The 24,481-nt window shown below is 54.8% G+C and overlaps 1 protein-coding gene across 7 annotated transcripts in view; it reads left to right on the top strand.

Moving 5' to 3' along the window:
* Nucleotides 1-24,481, top strand: part of LOC144952365 (disks large homolog 1-like) — a 209,621-nt gene that overhangs the window by 102,978 nt on the left and 82,162 nt on the right. The window contains exons 1-2 of one of the 7 annotated variants that reach the window (XM_078882752.1): nt 17,864-18,723; nt 18,756-19,612. The exons of 3 other annotated variants lie outside the window; for them this stretch is intronic. In XM_078882752.1, coding sequence (XP_078738878.1) covers nt 19,181-19,612 — 432 coding nt within the window. In that variant the 5' untranslated portion in view covers nt 17,864-18,723; nt 18,756-19,180. Of the gene's footprint in view, nt 1-13,707; nt 13,738-17,863; nt 19,613-22,297; nt 22,371-24,481 lie in introns of those variants that run through there. 3 more of the 7 variants (XM_078882754.1, XM_078882755.1, XM_078882751.1) reach the window with 3 other exon arrangements.

Genomic DNA, 24,481 nt, shown 5'->3' with positions numbered 1-24,481 from the left:
TCGTCTAGGACGATTGTCGACTGAACAGACTGTTGGGGGTAAGTGCTGTTTGTGGCGAGTAGCCGCACCTGTGAAGGCTACCGGCACTGTGGCACACAAGGGGGTGGGTGGCCAGCAGCCACGCCCGACCGCCTTTGTCTCCCCAGTGGCGATGTTTATTATACACACAGCAGCAGGTACTCATTTGAGGCTGAGTCGACCTAGGGGAGGCTCTGGACCGGTTCAGATAATCGTCGCCTGTGTTGGTGGCATTGAGCGGGAATCGAACTCGGGTCGCCGGCTTCGTAGCGCAGATTAGCGCTAAACACTACTGCTACCACGCCCCATACACGCACGCACACACCCACACACACACCTACACACACACACCTACACACACACACACCTACACACACACACACCTACACACACACATACACACACACACTCGCACACACCTACCCAACAACAACAACCGCCATTCGCCACTAAGTGGCGGTGACGTCACCACGACGCTTGTGCCAGGCCAAGTGCACCTTGAGGCCACGTGAAGTGTCGAACGCCCGCTGGCAGGAGGTCACGGGGCAGACCCAGCAGGTGCCACGGGTCGACTGACCGAGATGACCGAGATGACTGGCTGATGCACCACCTGTGCCCCCTACTGTGCCAACTTGCTGTGCTTTAGCCACCTGGCGCTCCGTTCGTTGTTGTGAGCGTCGCTCCTCCGCCCTCCGTTGTTGTTGGAGGGCGACTGCCTCCAACTACCCAGTAGCGTCCTTCACGAGCCTCCTCCACAGAGGCCGATCCTGACACCGCTGGTACCAGTCATCGGCAAGTCCACTCAGCTCCACGTCCTCCTGTACCACATCACTCCATCTCTTCTCTAGCCCGTGGCGCGCTCGTTTAGCCCCCTCTATCCGGCCAACGCAGCCTTGCCTGCCGGAGGAGCTCACCAATGGGACTTTGTCCAGATCCAGCCTGGTTAAACCCAGGATGGATCGTAGGCAGGCCAGGCTGAATGTTTCGGCGAAGATGTTCCATTATGGGGTCCACGTTTCGCAAGCGTAGAGAAGGGAGGGAATGACCGTGGCCGAGAAGACCTGAAGCTTCGTGTGGAGCGACAGACCAGGTAGCTTCCACACAGCAGCGTTACGCAACCGATGAAAAGATATTGCCGCTCGACTGATTCGGAGTGAGACCTCCGCTGCCAAACCGGAGCCGGTCATGAGCACACTGCCCAGGTATGGAAACTTTCCATTCTCTCCACAACTGCCCCATCACCGATTGGGAGTTGTGGGGGGTGGAGTGTCCGATCGTATAAAATACCCAGGCAGGTGCTTAGTTTTGGTGGGGCTGATGGTATAAGGCCCCATCTCTCGACTTAAATATGTAACTAATTCAACAACAACAACAACAACAACCGCCATTCGCCACTAAGTGGCGGTGACGTCACCACGACGCTTGTGCCAGGCCATGTGCACCCTGAGGCCACGTGAAGTGTCGAACGCCCGCTGGCAGGAGGTCACGGGGCAGACCCAGGTGCCACGGGTCGACTGACCGAGATGACCGAGATGACTGGCTGATGCACCACCTGTGCCCCCTACTGTGCCAACTTGCTGTGCTTTAGCCACCCGGCGCTCCGCTCGTTGTTGTGAGCGTCGCTCCTCCGCCCTCCGTTGTTGTTGGAGGGCGACTGCCTCCAACTGCCCAGTAGCGTCCTTCACGAGCCTCCTCCACTGAGGCCGATCTTGACACCGCTGGTACCAGTCATCGGCAAGTCCACTCAGCTCCACATCCTCCTGTACCACATCACTCCATCTCTTCTCTAGCCCGTGCCGCGCCCGTTTAGCCCCCTCGATCCGGCCGAACAAAAGCTGTTTAGGCATGCGGTGGCTGGGCATGCGGGCTACATGACCCAGCCAACGCAGCCTTGCCTGCCACTAATTCAACGTACACACACACACGCACGTACACATCTCACCATGTAATTCCTGATGATCTCCCACAATGGGACAAATGTTTCCATCCAATTGCAGAGATGGAACAGATGGAGATTAGTCCACACACGGGGTAGGAGGGAGTGAGATGGACCAGATGGAGATTAGTCCACCCACGGGGTAGAAGGGAGTGAGATGGACCAGATGGAGATTAGTCCACCCACGGGGTAGAAGCGAGTGAGATGGAACAGATGGAGCCACGGGGTAGAAGGGAGTGAGATGGACCAGATGGAGATTAGTCCACCCACGGGGTAGAAGCGAGTGAGATGGAACAGATGGAGCCACGGGGTAGAAGGGAGTGAGATGGACCAGATGGAGATTAGTCCACCCACGGGGTAGAAGCGAGTGAGATGGAACAGATGGAGCCACGGGGTAGAAGGGAGTGAGATGGACCAGATGGAGATTAGTCCACCCACAGGGTAGAAGGGAGTGAGATGGACCAGATGGAGATTAGTCCACCCACGGGGTAGAAGGGAGTGAGATGGACCAGATGGAGATTAGTCCACACACGGGGTAGAAGGGAGTGAGATGGACCAGATGGAGATTAGTCCACCCACGGGGTAGAAGGGAGTGAGATGGACCAGATGGAGATTAGTCCACCCACGGGGTAGAAGCGAGTGAGATGGAACAGATGGAGCCACGGGGTAGAAGGGAGTGAGATGGACCAGATGGAGCCATGCTGTCGAAGGCAGTGAGAAGGACCAGATGGGTATTAGTCCACACTTGGGGTCTACAGCAGAGCCTGGGGCTGGAGATGGGGGCGAGGGGGGGGGAGCGGACATTCGGGGGTTTCGTAACTCAATTTGATCTCCGCTAACTGCCTCGCCATCTTCGTGAAATGTCGGTGATGGTGGTGGTGTAATTGAATCGCTGGCTGGGGTTTCGCGTGGCCTCCTTCCCTCCCTCCCTCCCTCCCTCCCTCCCTCCCTCCCTCCCTCCCTCCCTCCCTCCCTCCCTCCCTCCTTCCCTCCCTGCCTCCCTCCCTCCCTCCCTCCCTCCGCTCCATTAGGGCGCACCAGGCCCTGGGACTTGGGCCACGCTCTCATTTATTCATGCCGCTCACTCCCACGGGGCCCTGATGGCACCCGCTCTCTCGCTCGCTCACTCACTCTCGCTCGCTCGCTCACTCACTGACTCTCGCTCGCCCCCACTGGCTCACTCACTCTCACTCGCCCCCACTCGCTCACTCACTCTCGCTCGCTCGCTCACTCACTCTCGCTTGCTCGCTCACTCTCGCTCACTCTCGCTCGCTCACTCACTCACTCTCACTTGCCCTCGCTCGCTCGCTCACTCACTTTCACACTCACTCTCGCTCGCTCACTCACTCACTCTCGCTCGCTCGCTCACTCACTGACTCTCGCTCGCTCACTCACTCACTCTCACTTGCCCTCGCTCGCTCGCTCACTCTCACACTCACTCTCGCTCGCTCACATTCACTCTCGCTCGCTCACTCTCACGCTCGCTCTCGCTCACTCACTCTCACTCGCCCTCTCTTTCACGCTCTCAATAGCTTACTCACTCACTCTCGCTCACTCTCACTCGCTCACTCTCACTCGCTCACTCTCACTCACTCTCTTTCTCTCGCCCGCTCTCACTCTCTCACTGTCACTCGCTCTCTCTCTCTCACGCTCTCAATGGCTTACTCACTCACTCACTCTCACTCACTCTCGCTCACTCACTCGCTCACGCTCGCTCGCTCGCTCACTCTCACTCGCTCACTCACTCTCACTCGCCCCCACTCGCTCACTCACTCTCACTCGCCCCCACTCGCTCACTCACTCTCGCTCGCTCGCTCACTCACTCACTCTCGCTCGCTCGCTCACTCTCGCTCACTCTCGCTCGCTCACTCACTCACTCTCACTTGCCCTCGCTCGCTCGCTCACTCACTTTCACACTCACTCTCGCTCGCTCACTCACTCACTCTCGCTCGCTCACTCACTCACTCTCGCTCGCTCACTCTCGCTCACTCTCGCTCGCTCACTCACTCACTCTCACTTGCCCTCGCTCGCTCGCTTGCTCACTCACTTTCACACTCACTCTCGCTCGCTCACTCACTCACTCTCGCTCGCTCACTCTCGCTCACTCTCGCTCGCTCACTCACTCACTCTCACTTGCCCTCGCTCGCTCGCTCGCTCACTCACTTTCACACTCACTCTCGCTCGCTCACTCACTCACTCTCGCTCGCTCACTCACTCACTCTCGCTCGCTCGCTCACTCACTGACTCTCGCTCGCCCCCACTCGCTCACTCACTCTCACTCGCCCCCACTCGCTCGCTCACTCTCACTCTCTCACTCTCACTCACTCGCTCACTCGCTCACTCACTCTTTCACTCACTCTCTCACTCTTTCACTCACTCTCTCGCTCAATCGCGCTCACTCTCTCGCTCACTCGCCCTCACTCGCTTGCTCACTCACTCGCTCACTCTCACTCGCTCACTCAAACTCACTCGCTCACTCTCGCTCGCTCGCTCGCTCACTCTCACTCGCTCACTCGCTCACTCACTCTCACTTGCTCTCTCTCTCACGCTCTCAATGGCTTACTCGCTCGCTCGCTCTCTCTCGCTCGCTCACTCTCTCTCACTCGCTCACTCTCTTTCTCTCGCCCGCTCTCACTCTCTCACTGTCACTCGCTCTCTCTCACGCTCTCAATGGCTTCCTCACGCTCACTCTCTCACTCTCGCTCACTCACTCTCACTCGCCCTCTCTCTCACGCTCTCAATGGCTTACTCACTCACTCACTCTCTCACTCTCGCTCACTCACTCGCCCTCTCTCTCACGCTCTCATTTATTCATGCCTCGCTCCCACGGGCCCCTGATGGCACCCGCTCGCTCGCTCGCTCGCTCACTCACTCTCGCTCGCTCACGCTTGCTCACTCACTCACTCTCGCTCGCTCACTCTCACTCGCTCACTCACTCACTCTCGCTCGCTCGCGCTTGCTCACTCACTCACTCACTCTCGCTCGCTCACTCTCACTCGCTCACTCACTTTCGCTCGCTCACTCTCGCTCGCTCACTCACTCTCGCTCACTCACTCACTCTCGCTCGCTCACTCACTCACTCTCGCTCGCTCGCTCACTCTCGCTCGCTCGCTCACTCTCACTCGCCCCCACTCGCTCACTCACTCTCACTCGCCCCCACTCGCTCACTCACTCTCGCTCGCTCGCTCACTCACTCACTCTCGCTCGCTCGCTCACTCTCGCTCACTCTCGCTCGCTCACTCACTCACTCTCACTTGCCCTCGCTCGCTCGCTCACTCACTTTCACACTCACTCTCGCTCGCTCACTCACTCACTCTCGCTCGCTCGCTCACTCTCGCTCACTCTCGCTCGCTCACTCACTCACTCTCACTTGCCCTCGCTCGCTCGCTCACTCACTTTCACACTCACTCTCGCTCGCTCGCTCGCTCACTCTCGCTCGCTCACTCACTCACTCACTCACTCGCTCGCTCGCTCGCTCACTCACTCACTCACTCACTCTCGCTCGCTCACTCTCGCTCGCTCACTCTCGCTCGCTCACTCTCGCTCGCTCGCTCACTCTCGCTCGCTCGCTCACTCTCGCTCGCTCACTCACTCACTCTCGCTCGCTCGCTCACTCTCGCTCACTCACTCACTCACTCACTCTCGCTCGCTCGCTCGCTCGCTCACTCACTCGCTCTCGCTCGCGCTCGCTCACTCACTCACGCTCGCTCACTCTCGCTCACTCACTCACTCACTCGCTCACTCACTCACTCACTCACTCGCTCACTCTCGCTCGCTCACTCACTCACTCTCGCTCGCTCGCTCACTCTCGCTCGCTCACTCACTCACTCACTCACTCTCGCTCGCGCTCGCTCACTCACTCACTCACTCACTCTCGCTCGCTCGCTCACTCTCGCTCGCTCACTCACTCACTCACTCTCGCTCGCTCTCGCTCGCTCACTCACTCACTCTCGCTCGCGCTCGCTCACTCACTCACTCACTCTCGCTCGCTCGCTCACTCTCGCTCGCTCACTCACTCACTCACTCACTCTCGCTCGCTCTCGCTCGCTCACTCACTCACTCTCGCTCGCTCGCTCACTCTCGCTCGCTCACTCACTCACTCACTCACTCACTCTCGCTCGCTCGCTCGCTCACTCACTCACTCTCGCTCGCGCTCGCTCACTCACTCACTCACTCACTCTCGCTCGCTCACTCTCGCTCGCTCACTCACTCACTCACTCTCGCTCGCTCACTCACTCACTCACTCACGCTCGCTCGCTCACTCTCGCCCGCTCACTCTCGCTCGCCCACTCTCGCTCGCTCACTCACTCTCGCTCGCTCGCTCACTCTCACTCACTCACTCTCGCTCACTCACTCACTCACTCTCGCTCGCTCGCTCACTCTCGCTCACTCACTCACTCTCGCTCGCTCACTCACTCACTCACTCTCGCTCGCTCACTCTCGCTCGCTCACTCACTCTCGCTCACTCACTCACCCTCGCTCGCTCCCTCGCTCTCTCACTCTCTCACGCTCTCAATGGCTTACTCACTCTCACATTCTCGCTCGCTCACTCTCGCTCGCTCACTCTCGCTCGCTCACTCTCACTTGCCCTCTCTCTCACGCTCTCAATGGCTTACATGCTCACTCGCTCACTCTCGCTCGCTCACTCTCGCTCGCTCACTCTCGCTCGCTCACTCTCGCTCGCTCACTCTCGCTCGCTCACTCTCGCTCGCTCACTCTCACTCACTTGTGTGTGTGAGTGACTGTGGGTGGGTGACTGTGTGAGTGGGTGACTATGTGTGTGAGTGACTGTGTGGGTGGGTGACTGTGTGAGTGAGTGACTGTGTGAGTGAGTAACTGTGTGAGTGGGTGAGTGAGTGACTGTGTGAGTGGGTGAGTGACTGGGTGAGTGACTGGGTGAGTGAGTGACTGTGTGAGTGGGTGAGTGACTGGGTGAGTGAGTGACTGTGTGAGTGGGTGACTGTGTGAGTGGGTGAGTGGGTGACTGTGTGAGTGTGTGAGTGGGTGAGTGACTGGGTGAGTGAGTGACTGTGTGAGTGAGTAACTGTGTGAGTGGGTGACTGTGTGAGTGTGTGAGTGGGTGAGTGACTGGGTGAGTGAGTGACTGTGTGAGTGGGTGACTGTGTGAGTGGGTGAGTGGGTGACTGGGTGAGTGAGTGACTGTGTGAGTGAGTAACTGTGTGAGTGGGTGAGTGACTGGGTGAGTGAGTGACTGTGTGAGTGGGTGACTGTGTGAGTGACTGGGTGGGTGGGTGGGTGAGTGACTGTGTGAGTGGGTGAGTGACTGGGTGAGTGAGTGACTGTGTGAGTGAGTGACTGAGTTGGTGAGTCAACTCAATTGTATTTTTGTTTAAATACATTGCAGCCTTTCTGTCACACGTCCTCCCCTCAAAGCCCCATCATCGCATTCGAAATTCTAAACAATTCAGGAAAAATACAAATCGTGGCTGCGAGCTGTCGGCTGTTGAGCGATCTCAACCGAATCAACTCGAAAAGGAAACCAGTTTATTTATCGGGGTCAAGCGCACCGAGCAGTTTGCTCCCGTAGTACGGCAGAAGGGGAAAATGCAGCCGCGTTGGATGAGGGAGTTGTCGTCAGAGGTCGCAAACGGGTTTTGATTCCTTACCCGTACCCGTACCCGGCCGCACCAGGGTCGCAAACAGGTACCCGTACCCGGCCGTACCCGTACCTTACCCGTACCCAGCCGGTTACGGGTAGGGTACGGGTATCGGGTACCCGATTGCGACTTCTGGGATGAAGCCATGTTGCAGGCGCGGGTGGGTTGATTCTAGGAACTTGAATTGTGAGAAGAGACAAGACGTTGGGAAATGAGTGACAAACGGTGACTCACCAGTGACTCACGGCCTACCCGTACCCGTACCCGGCCACACCAGGGTATCGGGTAGGGTATGGGTATCGGGTACCCGGTTGCGACCTCTGCTAGGTAGATGTTGACGACCTCGCCTGGTACGCAGGAGGTTGTGGGTTCTATCCCGACCCTGACGATGCCTGCTGCTGTATTTTTTGTGTTGTGACAGGATGTTGACTACCTCGCCTGGTATGCAGGAGGTCGTGGGTTCGATCCCAACCCTGACGATGCCTGTTGCTGTATATTTGGAGTTTGCGTCTCTCTCTCTCTCTCTCCCCGTGGTCGCGTGGATTTCTTTTCTCTCCGGCTCCTCCCGTTTTCCCCTCGACATTTCGAAACGTGCATTTCGAGTCCATAATTAAACACGGGGCTAATTGGTCAGCTACTCCTGAGATGGGTGGTATTTTAATTGCTTTGATGATCTGATCACTTTCAGCAGCTGCGTTGTTCTGTCTTCGTTTGGCATTCAATGATCTGCTATTTTACTGGTAGGAACCTCCTGGTTACACCAGCCCAGAGGGGATTATTGTGTCCGTCCGTCCGTCGTGCAGGGAGGGGCTGGGTGGGGAGGGAGGGGCTGGGTGGGCGGGGAGGGTGGGGCTGGGTGGGCGGGGAGGGTGGGGCTGGGTGGGCGGGGAGGGTGGGGCTGGGTGGGCGGGGAGGGTGGGGCTGGGTGGGCGGGGAGGGTGGGGCTGGGTGGGCGGGGAGGGTGGGGCTGGGTGGGGGGTGGGAACGGTGGGGCTGGGTGGGGAGGGGCTGGTCACCCTGTGGTGCCCTTATAAAACTCAACGTTTCACCTACTCACGCCGGCTTGTGCCCGCCCTCACAGTCGGGCATATTTGCGGAATACACCACGCCCTGGCCGTTGACCCTGCAGGCCATTGACCGAGCAAACCAACGTTCCTACCAGCTCCCTCCGCAGGACAATGTGTTTGAGCATTATTGTAACCATTCAATCGTAGTGCTTCTTGAACATGTTTCATCTCTCTCCTTAGACTTTCACCATCCGGCGCAGTTTTTTCACCCGATGTGAGAGCGTCTAGACGAGAGAGGATTTCTGTGCTGGGTGATGATGCGAATCTGCGTTCAGGCATCAGTGTGCATTCCCTTTCGGCAGACGCTGCGTGTTTATATTTTACCATTTCGGCTGCGTCCAAGCAAAAATGTCTAGGAAGAGGTGTGTTGTTCCATGGTGAACTGGATGGAAAAGCCAAACATCAAAGTAAGATTTCGATGTAAAGCTTTCGTGACTGCAGGGATTCATCTTCTTGGTTCTTTCGGTAAAGTCACGTAGAAGGGAAATAATAAAATGATAAAAATAAAACATAATAAAATGATTCTCACGACGTTTCGACCACAACGCAAGCAGCCGTCCTCAGGTGGAGAACAGGTCTGTCGAGAAGACAGAGTCTGAATGAAACACCCCAGACTTTCATTTCAGACGCTGTCTTCTCGACAGACCTGATCTCCACCTGAGGACGGCTGCTTGCGTTGTGGCCGAAACGTCGTGAGAATTATTTTATTATGTTTTATTTGTATTATTTTATTATTTCCATTCTACGTGACTTTACCGAAAGAATCAAGAAGATCAAAGTAAAACGAGTGTCTTGTGCTAAAGATGAATTACCTAAGTTATCAACCGCCAAGGTTTATATCGGATCAATTGCTTATGCGCTGAATGCTCTATTGGATAGACGGGACGTAGCATCAGCGTAAGACTTAAAGAACGCCAGATGAACGTTTAATGATCTCTAACACATCTGTCGGCAGTGGCAGAGCATGCTCGCCAACAAGGACACTGAATCGATTTTGAATACGTTGAAGTGTTATGCAAAACTAATCAATAACACTGGTCAACACACTTTTTCTGGCATTTGGTATTCCAACGGTTCTAAGGTAGTTTTGGGGTGCTGATTCTAAATTTGGCATCAGTTTTTTTGTCTATCACATCATCAGGTTTTTGAGATATCAAATGTTGCATTTTCAATAAAAACTGCAGAAGAAAAATATTAAACGAATGTGGATATCTACATAAAATGATATTATAAACACACCATCCTAAAAATACAGCACCATATTTTAACACTAAAGCAGTCACTGACTCGCAACAACTTGCAATCATAAGTGACAGAGTTAATTTCGGGTAAAATCAATGAAAATGGGGTATGCCGATAGCATAACAAGTATAAACCGTAAAAACAAAGTTTTTCACTTTAAATCCTTTATATGCGTGGCGGCTAGAGTCCTCTCGTCCTCTGGCTTGAGATGGCTGCCACCTATGGGTCAGATGATTGCATTGCACCATTAAGCAATTGGCAATTAAATATAATATTTTTGTCCTAAAAAGTGTAAAATTTTGGAAAAATGTTTTTCACGAAAATTAATAGTCACGCACAACGAGTCTGTGTGCAAAATGTCAGCTCGATTGGATCACGGGAAGTGGGTTAAAAAACGACCGAAAGATTTGCACGGTCCTAAGCAAGCAAGCGAACTTAATATAAAGGATTTAAAAATGAGATGTGATGGAGCAAATCTGAGATCAGATTTGGAATCGGCACCCTGAAATTAGTCTAGAACAGCTGCAAAAGTCCAGGCCAGAAAAAAATATGATTTCTTTTTGTTGTTGACCAGTGTTATTACTGGCCAAGACTAATTGGAGAATGCATCTAAATTGAGAGAAATACCAAAAAAATTGTAACCGCTCCGATAGCTGCAGACTTAGCGCAGCCTGCAAGCGTACGACTTAAGTAATACACAATGCACGTTACATTTACTTTTCGAGGAATCGCTTACTAATTAGCTGATTGCTAATCTATATAGAAAAAAGGGAAATTTGTGAATGTGTTTGTGACTGTTGGAAATGTTTAGCGTACTTACCAACATGCAACAAACTTGAAATTTGGCACGTGGGTAGCTTCCAGAGTGTACACAATGGAAAAAGTATTTTTAAAAAAATGTTTGACTCCAGACGACGCCGTTTGAGACTAGGCTCAAAAGAAAGCCGTCTCTGGTATGGACCAATCGGTTTCAAAGACACAATGCAAACATTATCAGAGTATGTGTTTTGTTTGCATTCTGACCACAAGCATTGAGGTGAATGCAGTGACGTGATTCCTCGTTATAAAACGGGTTTCAATTTCGCTTCCAAGAAAAAAGGGGGAAAACCTACTCTTATATTTTGCTACTGGCAAAGGAGAGGTCCCGTGATGCATTTCGAGTGTTTGATCTACCGCTGTTACATCTGCGCGCGATAAGCCACTCGACGGAGCTGTCATTTGCGATGTCCGTGGGTCGCTTGTGAAAAAGCGATACGCAGTGAACTTTGTGGGTCCTTGGCTGGTAAAATAAAAACTAGTTTTAGTGGATTTCGCACCTAACTGAGCTACATAGAAATCTCTCCCAACCGTTGTCTTGCCAACTGCAGAACTCGCGTACGCACCGTTTGTGATGTTAACTACCTCGCCTGGTACGCAGGAGGTCGTGGGTTCGATCCCGACCCCTGACGCCTGCTGCTGCTGTATATGTGGAGTTTGCGTGTCTCTCTCTCATCATCGTCATCGGTGGCTAGGAGATGTTGACTACCTCGCCTGGTGTGCAGGAGGTCATGTGTTCGATCCCGATACTGAGGATGCCTGCTGCTGTATATGTGGAGTTTGCGTGTCTCTCTCTCATCATCATTATCACGGTGGCTATGAGATGTTAACTACCTCGCTTGGTGTGCAGGAGGTCGTGGGTTCGATCCCGACCCCTGACGCCTGCTGATGTATTTTAGAGTCTGCGTGTCTCTCTCTCTCATCATTATCACGGTGGCTATGAGATGTTGACTACCTCGCCTGGTATACAGGAGGTCGTGGGTTCGATCCCGACCCCTGACGCCTGCTGCTGTATATTTTTGAGTCTGCGTGTCTCTCATCATCATTATCACGGTGGCTAGGAGATGTTGACTACCTCGCCTGGTATACATACGGGAGGTCGCGCGTTCGATCCCGACCCCTGACGCCTGCTGCTGTATAATTGGAGTCTGCGTGTCTCTTTCTCATCATTATCACGGTGGTTATGAGATGTTATCTACCTCGCCTGGTAGGGTTTGGAGGGAGGGAGGGAGCGATGGAGAGAGAGATTGAGAAAGGGGGAGGAGGCAGAGAGAGAGAGATGCAGAGAGGCTGAGAGACACGGGGCAGGCTGACTGACTGCGAGGCCTGGAAACAGGCCAAGGCAGGCTGACTGACTCACCGCTAGGCCTGGAAACAGGCCAAGGCAGGCTGAGTGACTGACTGCTAGGCCTGGAAACAGGGCAAGGCAGGCTGAGTGACTGACTGCCAGGCCTGGAAACAGGCCAGGGCAGGCTGAGTGACTGACTGCCAGGCCTGGAAACAGGCCAGGGCAGGCTGAGTGACTGACTGCTAGGCCTGGAAACAGGCCAAGGCAGGCTGAGTGACTGACTGCTAGGCCTGGAAACAGGCCAAGGCAGGCTGAGTGACTGACTGCCAGGCCTGGAAACAGGCCAGGGCAGGCTGAGTGACTGACTGCTAGGCCTGGAAACAGGCCAAGGCAGGCTGAGTGACTCACTGCTAGGCCTGGAAACAGGCCAAGGCAGGCTGAGTGACTGACTGCTAGGCCTGGAAACAGGCCAAGGCAGGCTGAGTGACTGACTGCTAGGCCTGGAAACAGGCCAAGGCAGGCTGAGTGACTGACTGCTAGGCCTGGAAACATGCCAAGGCAGGCTGAGTGACTGACTGCTAGGCCTGGAAACAGGCCAAGGCAGGCTGAGTGACTGACTGCTAGGCCTGGAAACAGGCCAAGGCAGGCTGAGTGACTCACTGCTAGGCCTGGAAACAGGCCAAGGCAGGCTGAGTGACTGACTGCCAGGCCTGGAAACAGGCCAGGGCAGGCTGAGTGACTGACTGCTAGGCCTGGAAACAGGCCAAGGCAGGCTGAGTGACTGACTGCTAGGCCTGGAAACAGGCCAAGGCAGGCTGAGTGACTGACTGCCAGGCCTGGAAACATGCCAAGGCAGGCTGAGTGACTCACTGCTAGGCCTGGAAACAGGCCAAGGCAGGCTGAGTGACTGACTGCCAGGCCTGGAAACAGGCCAGGGCAGGCTGAGTGACTGACTGCTAGGCCTGGAAACAGGCCAAGGCAGGCTGAGTGACTGACTGCTAGGCCTGGAAACAGGCCAAGGCAGGCTGAGTGACTGACTGCCAGGCCTGGAAACATGCCAAGGCAGGCTGAGTGACTCACTGCTAGGCCTGGAAACAGGCCAAGGCAGGCTGAGTGACTGACTGCCAGGCCTGGAAACAGGCCTGTGCAGAGGATGAGGAGGAGGATGGATCTGAGAACACTGCCTCTAGCGCTCGATTGCTCTCGCCTGCTGCTTCTGCAGCAGAAGAGGGGGGCAGAGAGAGAGGGGGAGAGAGGGAGGAGGGAGGAGAGAGAGGGGGGGGGGAGCGAGGGGGTGGAGAAGGGGGGGGGGTGCCAGTCCCTGCGTTCGGTCGATTTCCCCGTCTGCTGCTGCTGCTGCTGCGCCACCTTTGATGCGGACGTCGGACACGCAGGCGGACACGCAGGCGAACACACAGGCGGACACGCAGGCGGACACACAGGCGGACACGCAGGCGGACACGCACGCGGGCGGGTTAGACACGCCGTTGGTATTATCGTTAAAAAAAAAAAAATTTTCACATAGACGGGGGAAATCGCTTTTCGTAATGCTTTGATTTATTTTCCTTCGGAGATAATCGCCCGCCTCTCCCGTCTTCTTTCCCGCCTCTCGTTTTTTTTTTTTCCTTTTCCTAGCCGCCATCCGCGCCGTTATTTGCGCGACATCGCCACTCGTTATTCTCCCCGTGCGCATCGCCGCCGCCGCGGTCGATTTCATCGCCGCCGCCTTCTTCATCTTCGTTTCCGAGCGCGGTGGGGAGGTTTTTTTTTTCCTCTCCCTCCATCCTCCCCCCCCCGGGGACGCACAGCTGTGCACCCCCGAGGGCTTTCCGTGCGACGTTTCACGACGATGGCGGTGCCTCCGCCGCCTCCGCCGCCGAAATCGTTCACCGCCGACGAGGAGGACATCGTCGCCGCTAGCGCCGTGCAGGAAATGCGCTGAGCGCTGAGCGCCAGCGGCTGACGTTTTTTTGTTCAAACCCTCTCGCGTTTTTCACCGCCGAACGACAAAAGAGACTGTGACCTGGTGGAGAAAAGGAATAACCCCACCGCCACCGCCACCACCACCATCACCACCCACCCGCTCCGCAAAGCCCATCAAGTACCGAAGATTCCGGAACACGCGGGCAGCCATCTTAAACGACGACAGCGAAAAACCCCAAAAAAAAAAAATGTGAAAAAAAATCTCAAGATTTTAAATTTCCCAACACCCCCGGATCGACGCATGGCGGCCGCAGCTCACAACCGCCGTGGGAATGTCCCTCCTCCTCCTCCATCCCGGTGTTCGTGAACACCACCGCCACCACCACCGCCGCCACCACCGCCGCCACCAACGCCGCCACCACCGCCACCACCACCGGATCTCGACCGACAGGGCCGGCGTTCCCTTCGCGACTCTAATTTAACCGGAGCGGCCGGGAGAGAGAGACGGGGGGGGGGGGGGGTGGAAACGAAACAACGACGGCGTTGGGTGGGTGGCTGGGTGCTGTGGGGGGTGCTGGTGGGTGAGTGTCAGTGGGTGGGGAGGCATTTGCTAGTGTCCTCCCCCCCCCTCGGGGGTTTATCCGTCGGGTAAGAGCGGCTCAGCTCGCGCGACCACTGCCGTGCATTCGGCGTGAGCTTGACGTGCCTGGTTCGTTAAACTACGCACACACACACACGTATATATGAAATAACAAAAAAATCCGTCGCTGTCCGTTAAACCAAAGCGTTGGAATGATTTCGTGGACCTCTGCCAGAGCCGCCTCCTCCTCCGTCCGTATTTTGGCGACAGAATAACAACGGCGGTGGTGGTGGTGGTAGTAGCGGCACGACGATGTGACGGTGCCTGCCCACCCTCCTGCCCCCCCCCCCTACCGAGAGAAAGCGTCCCTGCAGCTCGGAGCGAGATTTCTGCAAAGGGGTGGGCCGAGAGATTTCTTGAAATTGCGAGCGAGCGGGAGAGAGAGAGACCAAGTAACGGTGGTGGTGCCGGTGATGGTGACGGTGATGGTGGCGGTGATTGTGCCGCCACGTTTTTGAACATTGCCACCCCCCCCCCCCACCCCCCCACCACCTTTAATAGCCAAAATGGCCACCGCGCGGCGGACACGACGCGACGGAAATTCAAACGAGGAGCGAGGAGGCTTCCTGAATTATTCAGCTGCAACTCTTTCCCCCCACCGTCTGATTTACGACGCCTAGGCGAAAGGAGGGGGGGGGGAGAGAGAGAGAGAGGCCTAGGGTACAGGCCGAGTACGAGAGAGAGCAGAGGCAGCAGTGAAGAGAGAGGGGAAAACGCAAGGAATAATTCGTTTTGTTTTGCCTCCCGACGAATACATCCGTGCCCATCCAACCCCTCCCCCCGCCCCCCTCCAACGTGACAATCTTTTACCCGATAGACCCGCCTGGTTCCCGTCCTCGCTCCCGATCTTAAAATCCCATCCTGGAGCGCAAAGTTTGACACTCCGAAGCCGGCCTTGGAGGAGGAGATGTGAAAGGGTTGAAATTGCATTGGCCGAAGCGAGGAAGGGGGAGAGAGGGGGGAGAGTGGTTGGTTTGCCGGAAGCCATTTTGGAGCGTGTCGTTTGGCGGTGATATTTATTTTCTGTCTCTCTCTCTCCGTTCTCACTCGCGCACACACCGAGCGGTGCAGTGAGCAAACGACTCGGGGTGAGGGGAGGGAGGAGAGCGGTGGGCTCCTCGCGTAGTGAAGGGAGCCTCGGTAAATTGTCCCGTGCACTGCCAACCAACCAAACGCCCGCCCAAGCTGCGTTGTGTTTTTTTATGATTATTATTATCATCGGCAAGGTTAGCCTACACGCGGAATCTTGCACGTCTTTAAATATACACACACAGACAGATAAACGCTCGTGCGTCGACGTTCAACGTTTCATTGGATGCGCGGCATCGCCACCGCCACGAAAACCGCTGATCGCTCGCCGGCAACGTCAGGTGGAGTTGAGAATCGACGTGGACCCCCGATTCGGATCGTCGCAGCAAGCCGAGCCGTTTCATCGCGCGAGGAATTTGAACGGCAGGAGGAAGAGGTGGGGGGGGGACGGGTTGGGAGCGTGCTCGCGTGTGAATCCACCGCCGCCTCTGCAGGACATAGGAACCGGGTAAGCTGCCGATCACCGCTTGCCCGGCCGACCTTTAAAGACTCCGGCGACAAGCGGAGGTTGGGGGTGAGCGGTTGCTACGTAGGCCCGTTGTTTTTTTAAACGCAGCGGAAGATTTCCACCGGCTTTAGACAAGCCGCGGAGGAGATTCGAGCTTGACGGCATCCTCCAAAACCCGGAGCGTCGTCGTTGTCGTCGTCGTTGTTGTGCGCGAGAAACTTCCAACGGGACTTCCAGAGAGAAGGGCTTCTTCGCCGCTACGCCAAGACGGCCGTCGGCTGCGGACAAGAGAGTTGAGTGACTGTGTCCGCCAATACCCGGAGCGACGTCATCATCATCGTCATCATCGTCGTCGTTAGTTGTTGTCTTGCACGGGAAACTCTTTCCCCCCCCCCCCGCGACAAGAGCTGCGAACGGGAAGGGAGGAAGGGAGAGAGACGTAGACGGGGGTTGAGGAAGAGGTGGATAAGCGAGAGGGAGGGGGGTGGGGGTCGTCGTACGCACAAGTTAAACTTTCCTTCCGCGCTTCGTACGTGGCCGGCATCGGAGGTGCGGGAGAGCGAGGGGGCGGTGGGTGGAAGAGACACGGAGCGACCAGTGGAGACACGGGGAGAGAGTTTGGGGAGCAGTGGTGGTTGCTATCGAGAGAGTTGCATAGACCGGTGGTGGTTGCTATCGATATAGTTGCATAGAGCAGTGGTGGTTGCTATCGAGAGAGTTGCATAGACCAGTGGTGGTTGCTATCGAGAGAGTTGCATAGACCGGTGGTGGTTGCTATCGAGAGAGTTGCATAGAGCGGTGGTGGTTGCTATCGAGAGAGTTGCATAGAGCGGTGGTGGTTGCTATCGAGAGAGTTGCATAGAGCAGTGGTGGTTGCTATCGAGAGAGTTGCATAGAGCGGTGGTGGTTGCTATCGAGAGAGTTGCATAGAGCGGTGGTGGTTGCTATCGAGAGAGTTGCATAGACCAGTGGTGGTTGCTATCGAGAGAGTTGCATAGACCGGTGGTGGTTGCTATCGAGAGAGTTGCATAGAGCGGTGGTGGTTGCTATCGAGAGAGTTGCATAGACCAGTGGTGGTTGCTATCGAGAGAGTTGCATAGACCAGTGGTGGTTGCTATCGAGAGAGTTGCATAGACCGGTGGTGGTTGCTATCGAGAGAGTTGCATAGAGCAGTGGTGGTTGCTATCGAGAGAGTTGCATAGACCGGTGGTGGTTGCTATCGAGAGAGTTGCATAGACCGGTGGTGGTTGCTATCGAGAGAGTTGCATAGAGCGGTGGTGGTTGCTATTGAGAGAGTTGCATAGAGCGGTGGTGGTTGCTATCGAGAGAGTTGCATAGAGCAGTGGTGGTTGCTATCGAGATAGTTGCATAGAGCGGTGGTGGTTGCTATCGAGATAGTTGTATAGACCGGTGGTGGTTGCTATCGAGAGAGTTGCATAGAGCAGTGGTGGTTGCTATCGAGATAGTTGCATAGAGCGGTGGTGGTTGCTATCGAGAGAGTTGCATAGACCAGTGGTGGTTGCTATCGAGAGAGTTGCATAGAGCGGTGGTGGTTGCTATCGAGAGAGTTGCATAGACCAGTGGTGGTTGCTATCGAGAGAGTTGCATAGACCAGTGGTGGTTGCTATCGAGAGTTGCATAGACCAGTGGTGGTTGCTATCGATATAGTTGCATAGAGCGGTGGTGGTTGCTATCGAGAGAGTTGCATAGACCAGTGGTGGTTGCTATCGAGAGTTGCATAGACCAGTGGTGGTTGCTATCGATCTAGTTGCATAGACCAGTGGTGGTTGCTATCGAGAGAGTTGCATAGACCAGTGGTGGTTGCTATCGAGAGTTGCATAGACCAGTGGTGGTTGCTATCGAGAGTTGCATAGAGCAGTGGTGGTTGCTATCGAGAGAGTTGCATAGTGCAGTGGTGGTTGCTATCGAGAGAGTTGCATAGAGCGGTGGTGGACGGGAGAGCGAGAGAGAGAGAGAGAGCGGTGGAGAGAGATCTCCGAGCAGGCAGACGGAGCGATCGCGGTGGACAGGAAGCTCGGGGGAGAGTCTGTTGAAGCGGCAGGCGGGTGCGTCGCGAGAGGTCGCTTGGAGGGCTGACGAGCCGACAGCCGGGAGCAAGAGGAGGCTACGCTCGGGTCAGGGCGAGGCGAAGCTGTGGGTGAGGTCGGGAACGTCGGAGAGAGAGCAAAGGAGCGTAAGGGAGAGCAAAGGAGCGTGCAGAGAGCGAGAGGGAGAGAGACGAGAGTGTTGTTCAGAGTGTGTGGAGAGTTATAGAGGCAGGGCAATTCATTAGGAGAGAGGCAGAGCCGCGTGAGCGGCGAGGAGAGAGTCGCAGAAGCGTCCCGCGGTTCATTTACGAGACGGCGGAGGGAGCAGAGGGTCAGAGTCGTAAATAGAGAGCGGAGAGAGCGAGAGAGAGAGAGAGCTACGGAGGCGTAGATTTTCATCGGGGAGCGGGAGAGCGCGGAGCCGAAGGGGATGGAGGGAGACGGGGAGATGGATGCGCAGGGAGAGGCGTAGGGGACGGGGAGTTGATACACAGAGACGGGGAGAGAGAGAGACGGAGAGACTGGCTCGGCAGTGACGACAGAGGGAGACGGACAGGCGGGGCGGAGGGAGACGCGGAGAGAAATTAGAGGTGGCGGAGGGAGACGTGGAGAGAAATTAGAGGTGGCGGAGACAGACGGCGAGAATCGGAACAATCTGAGAACCGTAGTACGAGAAAGAGCGAGAGATAGAGTTAGAAGGGGGAGAGAAAGAGAGAGTGAGCAATAGAGAAGAGAGAGAGACTTTTGAGCAGCCGGCGAGGTGCGAGCGCTGGGGAGAGAGATCCGCTTGCAGAGAGAACGGACAACAACCGGTGCGGCGCTCGCCAGACTCTGCAACCCACCACCACCAACGTCCGTCAACTAGCACCACCACCACTACCACCACTACCACCGCCACCACCATCACCACCACCACCACCATCACCACCACCAACGTCCGTCAAGTAGCGCCACCGCCATCACCACCGCCACCACCGCTCTACAGTATCACCACCACCGCCACCACCGCCGCCACCACTGGCCCGGCCAGCGCCGCGACCCGCGACGATGGCGTCCTACGCGTACCGCACCGACTACTGCTGCGGCAACCCCGACTGCTGCGCCGCCGCCTCCTCCTCCTCCTCCGCCTCGGCCGCCCCCCCCGACGCGCGCTACTGCGCCCAGCCAGCCCGCGCTGGCGCCAGGGCCCTGGTAGACTACGGCGCTCAGCAGCACCAGCAGCAGCAGCAGCAACTGCAGCAGCAACTGCAACAGCAACTGCAGCAGCAGCAACAGCAGCAAGCGCAGCAGTCCCACAAATCGATGAGCGGGCACCTTGGGTCGCAGACTTTGCCGCCGGGCGCTGGCGGGAGGCCGCCAGGCGGCCTGGGGAAGGGCCCCGCCGGGAACACCCTCGCCCGGTCGCACCCCATGGCCGCCGCTAGTGCCGCCATGTGGAGGGAGCCTCCGACGCTCTGGGGAGAGCACCAGCAGCAGCAGGTAACCTTTGCCAGAGGTCGCAAACGGGTTTTGATCCCGTACCCGTACCCGTACCCATACCCGGCCGCACCAGGGTCGCAAACGGGTACCCATACCCGGCCGGGTACGAGTACCCGTTCCCTACCCGTACCCTACCCGAAATGAGTGACAAACGGTGACTCACGGCCTACCCGTACAGGTACCCGGCCGCACCAGGGTCGCAAACGGCTTTCCGTACCCGTACCCGGCCGGGTACGAGTAGCCGGGTATAGCCAGGTATCGGGTACCCGGTTGCGACCTCTGACCTTCGCCCGTGCCGGAGGTGGCTCGACTCATCGGGGGTGGGGGTGTGGGTTCGTAATTTGTCCGTGGTCGAGATGGCGATGCCAAGCGGTTCATGGGTATGCGCGCGCGTTGGTGTGTGTTGAACTTCTTCGGAGGTGCGGAGTGTTGAGTCTATGGTGCAGTGCTGAGTCTATGGTGCAGTGTTGAGTCTCTGGTGCAGTGTTGAGTCTATGGTGCAGTGTTGAGTCTATGGTGCAGTGTTGAGTCTATGGGCAGTGTTGAGTCTATGGTGCAGTGTTGAGTCTATGGTGCAGTGTTGAGTCTATGGTGCAGTGTTGAGTCTATGGTGAAGTGTTGCGTCTATGGTGCAGTGTTGAGTCTATGGTGCAGCGTTGAGTCTATGGTGCAGTCTTTGAGTCTATGGTGCAGTGTTGAGTCTATGGTGCAGTGTTGAGTCTATGGTGCAGCGTTGAGTCTATGGTGCAGTCTTTGAGTCTATGGTGCAGTCTTTGAGTCTATGGTGCAGTGTTCAGTCTCTGGGGCAGTGTTGAGTCTATGGTGCAGTGTTGAGTCTATGGTGCAGTGTTGAGTCTATGGGGCAGTCTTGAGTCTATGGTGCAGTGTTGAGTCTATGGTGCAGTGTTGAGTCTATGGTGCAGTGTTGCGTCTATGGTGCAGTGTTGAGTCTATGGTGCAGTGTTGAGTCTATGGTGCAGTCTTTGAGTTTATGGTGCAGTGTTGAGTCTATGGTGCAGTGTTGAGTCTATGGGAAGTGTTGAGTCTATGGTGCAGTGTTGAGTCTATGGTGCAGTGTGTTCAGTCTCTGGGGCAGTGTTGAGTCTATGGTGCAGTGTTGAGTCTATGGGAAGTGTTGAGTCTATGGTGCAGTGTTGAGTCTATGGTGCAGTGTGTTCAGTCTCTGGGGCAGTGTTGAGTCTATGGTGCAGTGTTGAGTCTATGGGGCAGTCTTGAGTCTATGGGCAGTGTTGAGTCTATGGTGCAGTGTTGAATCTATGGTGCAGTGTTGAATCTATGGTGCAGTGTTGAGTCTATGGTGCAGTGTTGAGTCTATGGTGCAGTGTTGAGTCTATGGTGCAGTGTTGAGTCTATGGTGCAGTCTTTGAGTCTATGGTGCAGTGTTGAGTCTATGGTGCAGTGTTGAGTCTATGGGAAGTGTTGAGTCTATGGTGCAGTGTTGAGTCTATGGTGCAGTGTGGTCAGTCTCTGGGGCAGTGTTGAGTCTATGGGCAGTGTTGAGTCTATGGTGCAGTGTTGAATCTATGGTGCAGTGTTGAATCTATGGTGCAGTGTTGAGTCTATGGTGCAGTGTTGAGTCTATGGTGCAGTGTTGAGTCTATGGGGCAGTGTTGAGTCTATGGTGCAGTGTTGAGTCTATGGTGAAGTGTTGAGTCTATGGTGCAGTGTTGAGTCTATGGTGCAGTGTTGAGTCTATGGTGCAGTGTTGAATCTATGGTGCAGTGTTGAATCTATGGTGCAGTGTTGAGTCTATGGTGCAGTGTTGAGTCTATGGTGCAGTGTTGAGTTTATGGGCAGTGCTGAGTCTTTGGTGGAGTGTTGAGTCTATGGTGCAGTGTTGAGTCTATGGGCAGTGCTGAGTCTTTGGTGGAGTGTTTCAAGCCCATGGGGCCATGTTTGAATCTCTTTTCTTGTGTATTTCATGATGGCCTTGTCGGAAACACGGGCAGAGGGCCGTAACTGCTGAGGTGGTGGTTTTCTTTCCAAGGGTAGCGGTGTCTCTCGCAGACGGTTCGTAGCCTCACGACTGTGTCCAAGCCACCACGGGGAGAGAGACTCGCAACCTCCAAATATACAGCAGCAGCAGCAGGCGTCGTCAGGGTCGGGATCGAACCCACGACCTCCTTTAGACCAGGCGAGGTAGTTAACATCTCCTAGCCACCGTGATGATGAGAGAGAGACGCCGACTTCACATATACAGCAGCAGGCATCGTCAGGGTCGGGATCGAACCCACGACCTCCTGCAGACCAGGCGAGGTAGTCAACATCTCCTAGCCACCGTGATGATGATGATGAGAGAGACGCAAACTCCACATATACAGCAGCAGGCATCGTCAGGATCGGGATCGAACCCACGATCTCCTGTAGACCAGGCGAGGTAGTCAACATCTCCTAGCCACCGTGATGATGATGATGAGAGAGACGCAAACTCCACATATACAGCAGCAGGCATCGTCAGGGTCGGGATCGAGCCCACGACCTCCTTTAGACCAGGCGAGGTAGTCAACATCTCCTAGCCACCGCGATGATGATGATGATGACAGAGAGACGCAGACTCCAAATCTACAGCAGCAGGCATCGTCCGGGTCGGGATCGAACCCACGACCTCCTGTATACCATTCGAGGCGGTGATCACCACCTCGCCCCCATCTTTCTTTCTCGCAGGGTTCATGATGTCCGATTCACAGATGCTCGCTGAGATCGCCCTGCTGAGATGCTGGATGTCAAGCCCTCTGGGGTAGCGTGTGTGCAACTCTAATATATTTATTCTTTTTGGTTCTTTCGGTAAATACTCTTAGTTCTTTCGGTAAAGTCACCAAGTAGGTAGAAAATGAAATGAAAATTAATAAAAATAAAACGATAAATTCACGACGTTTCGGAGGCAACACAAGTCTCCGTCATCAGGTGGGACCGTCACAGCCACCTGATGACGGAGACTTGTGTTGCCTCTGAAACGTCGTGATTTTTAAATTCTTTATATTAAGTTCACTTGCTTGCTTGCTTAGGACCGTGCAAATGTTTCGGTCGTTTTTTAACCCACTTCCCGTGATCCAATCGAGCTGACATTTTGCACACAGACTCGTTGTGCGTGACAATTAATGTTCGTGAAATTTTTTTTTTCCAAAATGTTACATTTTTTAGGACAAAAATATTATATGTAATTACCAATTGCTTAATGCTGGCATGCAATCATCTGACCCATAGGTGGCAGCCATCTCAAGCCAGAGGACGAGAGGACTCTAGCCGCCACGCATATAAAGGATTCATAGTGAAAAACTTTGTTTTTACGGGTTAATTTTTATTGTTTTATTTTTATTAATTTTAATTTCATGTTTTACCTACGTGACTTGACCAAAAGAACCAATACTATGAATCCTTGCAGTCACGAAAGCTTCTAATCTAGAAGGTACCATTATAGTCCTTTCGGCAAAGTCACGTGGGTGATACATTAAAAATAAAACGAAATAAAAATTAATCAAGTCACGACGTTTCGGAAGCTACACACGGCAAGGAACCAATTGCTGTAGTGGGCAAACACATTGTCCTGCGGAGGGAGCTGGTAGGAACGTTGGGTTGCTCGGTCAATGGCCAGGGTCAAAGGCGGCGTGGTGTATTGCAGTCGAAACGTCGTGAGAATTTTATTGTTTTATATTTCTATTATTTTATTGTTTCCCTTCTACGTGACTTTACCGAAAGAACCACGAATATGAATCCCTGCAGTCACGAAAGCTTCAAATCTAGAATCTGTCGGTAAAGTCGCGTAGGTATAAATTACATTAAATCACGACGTTTCGGGCGCAGCACAAGCGTCCGTCACCAGGTGGGACAACCACAGCAAGGAACGATTGCTGCTGCAGTGGGCAATTGTTTATTGTTGTGGTTGTCGTGATTTCATTTATTTTATTTACCGAAAGAACCAAAGAGGATGGATCCCTCTTCTTGGTTCTTTCGGTAAAGTCACGTAGAATGGAAATAATAAAATAATTAAACATAATCAAATTATTCTCACGACGTTTCGGCCACAACGCAAGCAGCCGTCCTCAGGTGAAGAACAGGTCTGTCGGATTCAGACGCTGTCTTTTCTCATATGCCAAGCTTGGTGGTGTTCATTCAGACGCTGTCTTTTCTCATATGCCAAGCTTGGTGGTGTTCATTCAGACGCTGTCTTTCCGTATATGCCAAGCTTGGTGGTGCTCATTCAGACGCTGTCATTCCGACAGACCTGTTCTTCACCTGACGACGGCTGCTTGCGTTGTGGCCGAAACGTCGTGAGAATTACTTAATTATGTTTTATTTTTGTATTTTATTATTTCCCTTCTACGTGACTTTACCAAAGAACCAATAAGATGAATCCCTGCAGTCACGAAAGCTTTAAATCGAAATTTAGTGACGAATGGTTTGAACTGGTTCTGGGGCCTCTTGTTTGGTCATCTGGGTACTGGGTGCGGTGTGCCAACACCGCTCTTCAAGGCCGCCGGGCGGGCGGGCGTGGTGCTGGCCTGCCCGCCCGCTCCCTCGTCTGCCGTGCCGGCCTTCGTAGGTGCTGCTACTCGCTGACAGTGCTTGCCCCAACAATCTGTTGCAGGCTTAAAGAGTGGGGATATTTATCTCGTGTGTGTGGACACTTTAGTGGGAGCGATAGTATAGCGGTTAGCGCTACGCTGCGCTATGAACCCAACGACCCGGGTCCTGGGCCTCCCCTAGGTCCACTCAGCCTCAAATGAGTACCTGGCGCGGTGTGTAAACATCGCCACTGGGGAGACAAAGGCGGTCTGGCGTGGTGCTGGCCACCCACCCCCTCGTGTGCCGTTTCGGCCTTCATAGGTGCTCGCTAACAGCACTTGCCCC

This window comes from Lampetra fluviatilis, chromosome 67 (assembly GCF_964198595.1).
Source record: "Lampetra fluviatilis chromosome 67, kcLamFluv1.1, whole genome shotgun sequence".
In the NCBI taxonomy this organism is placed as follows: Eukaryota; Metazoa; Chordata; class Hyperoartia; order Petromyzontiformes; family Petromyzontidae; genus Lampetra; species Lampetra fluviatilis.
The sequence above is the reverse complement of the archived record's forward strand: the minus strand, read 5'-3'. Positions and strand labels throughout refer to the sequence as shown.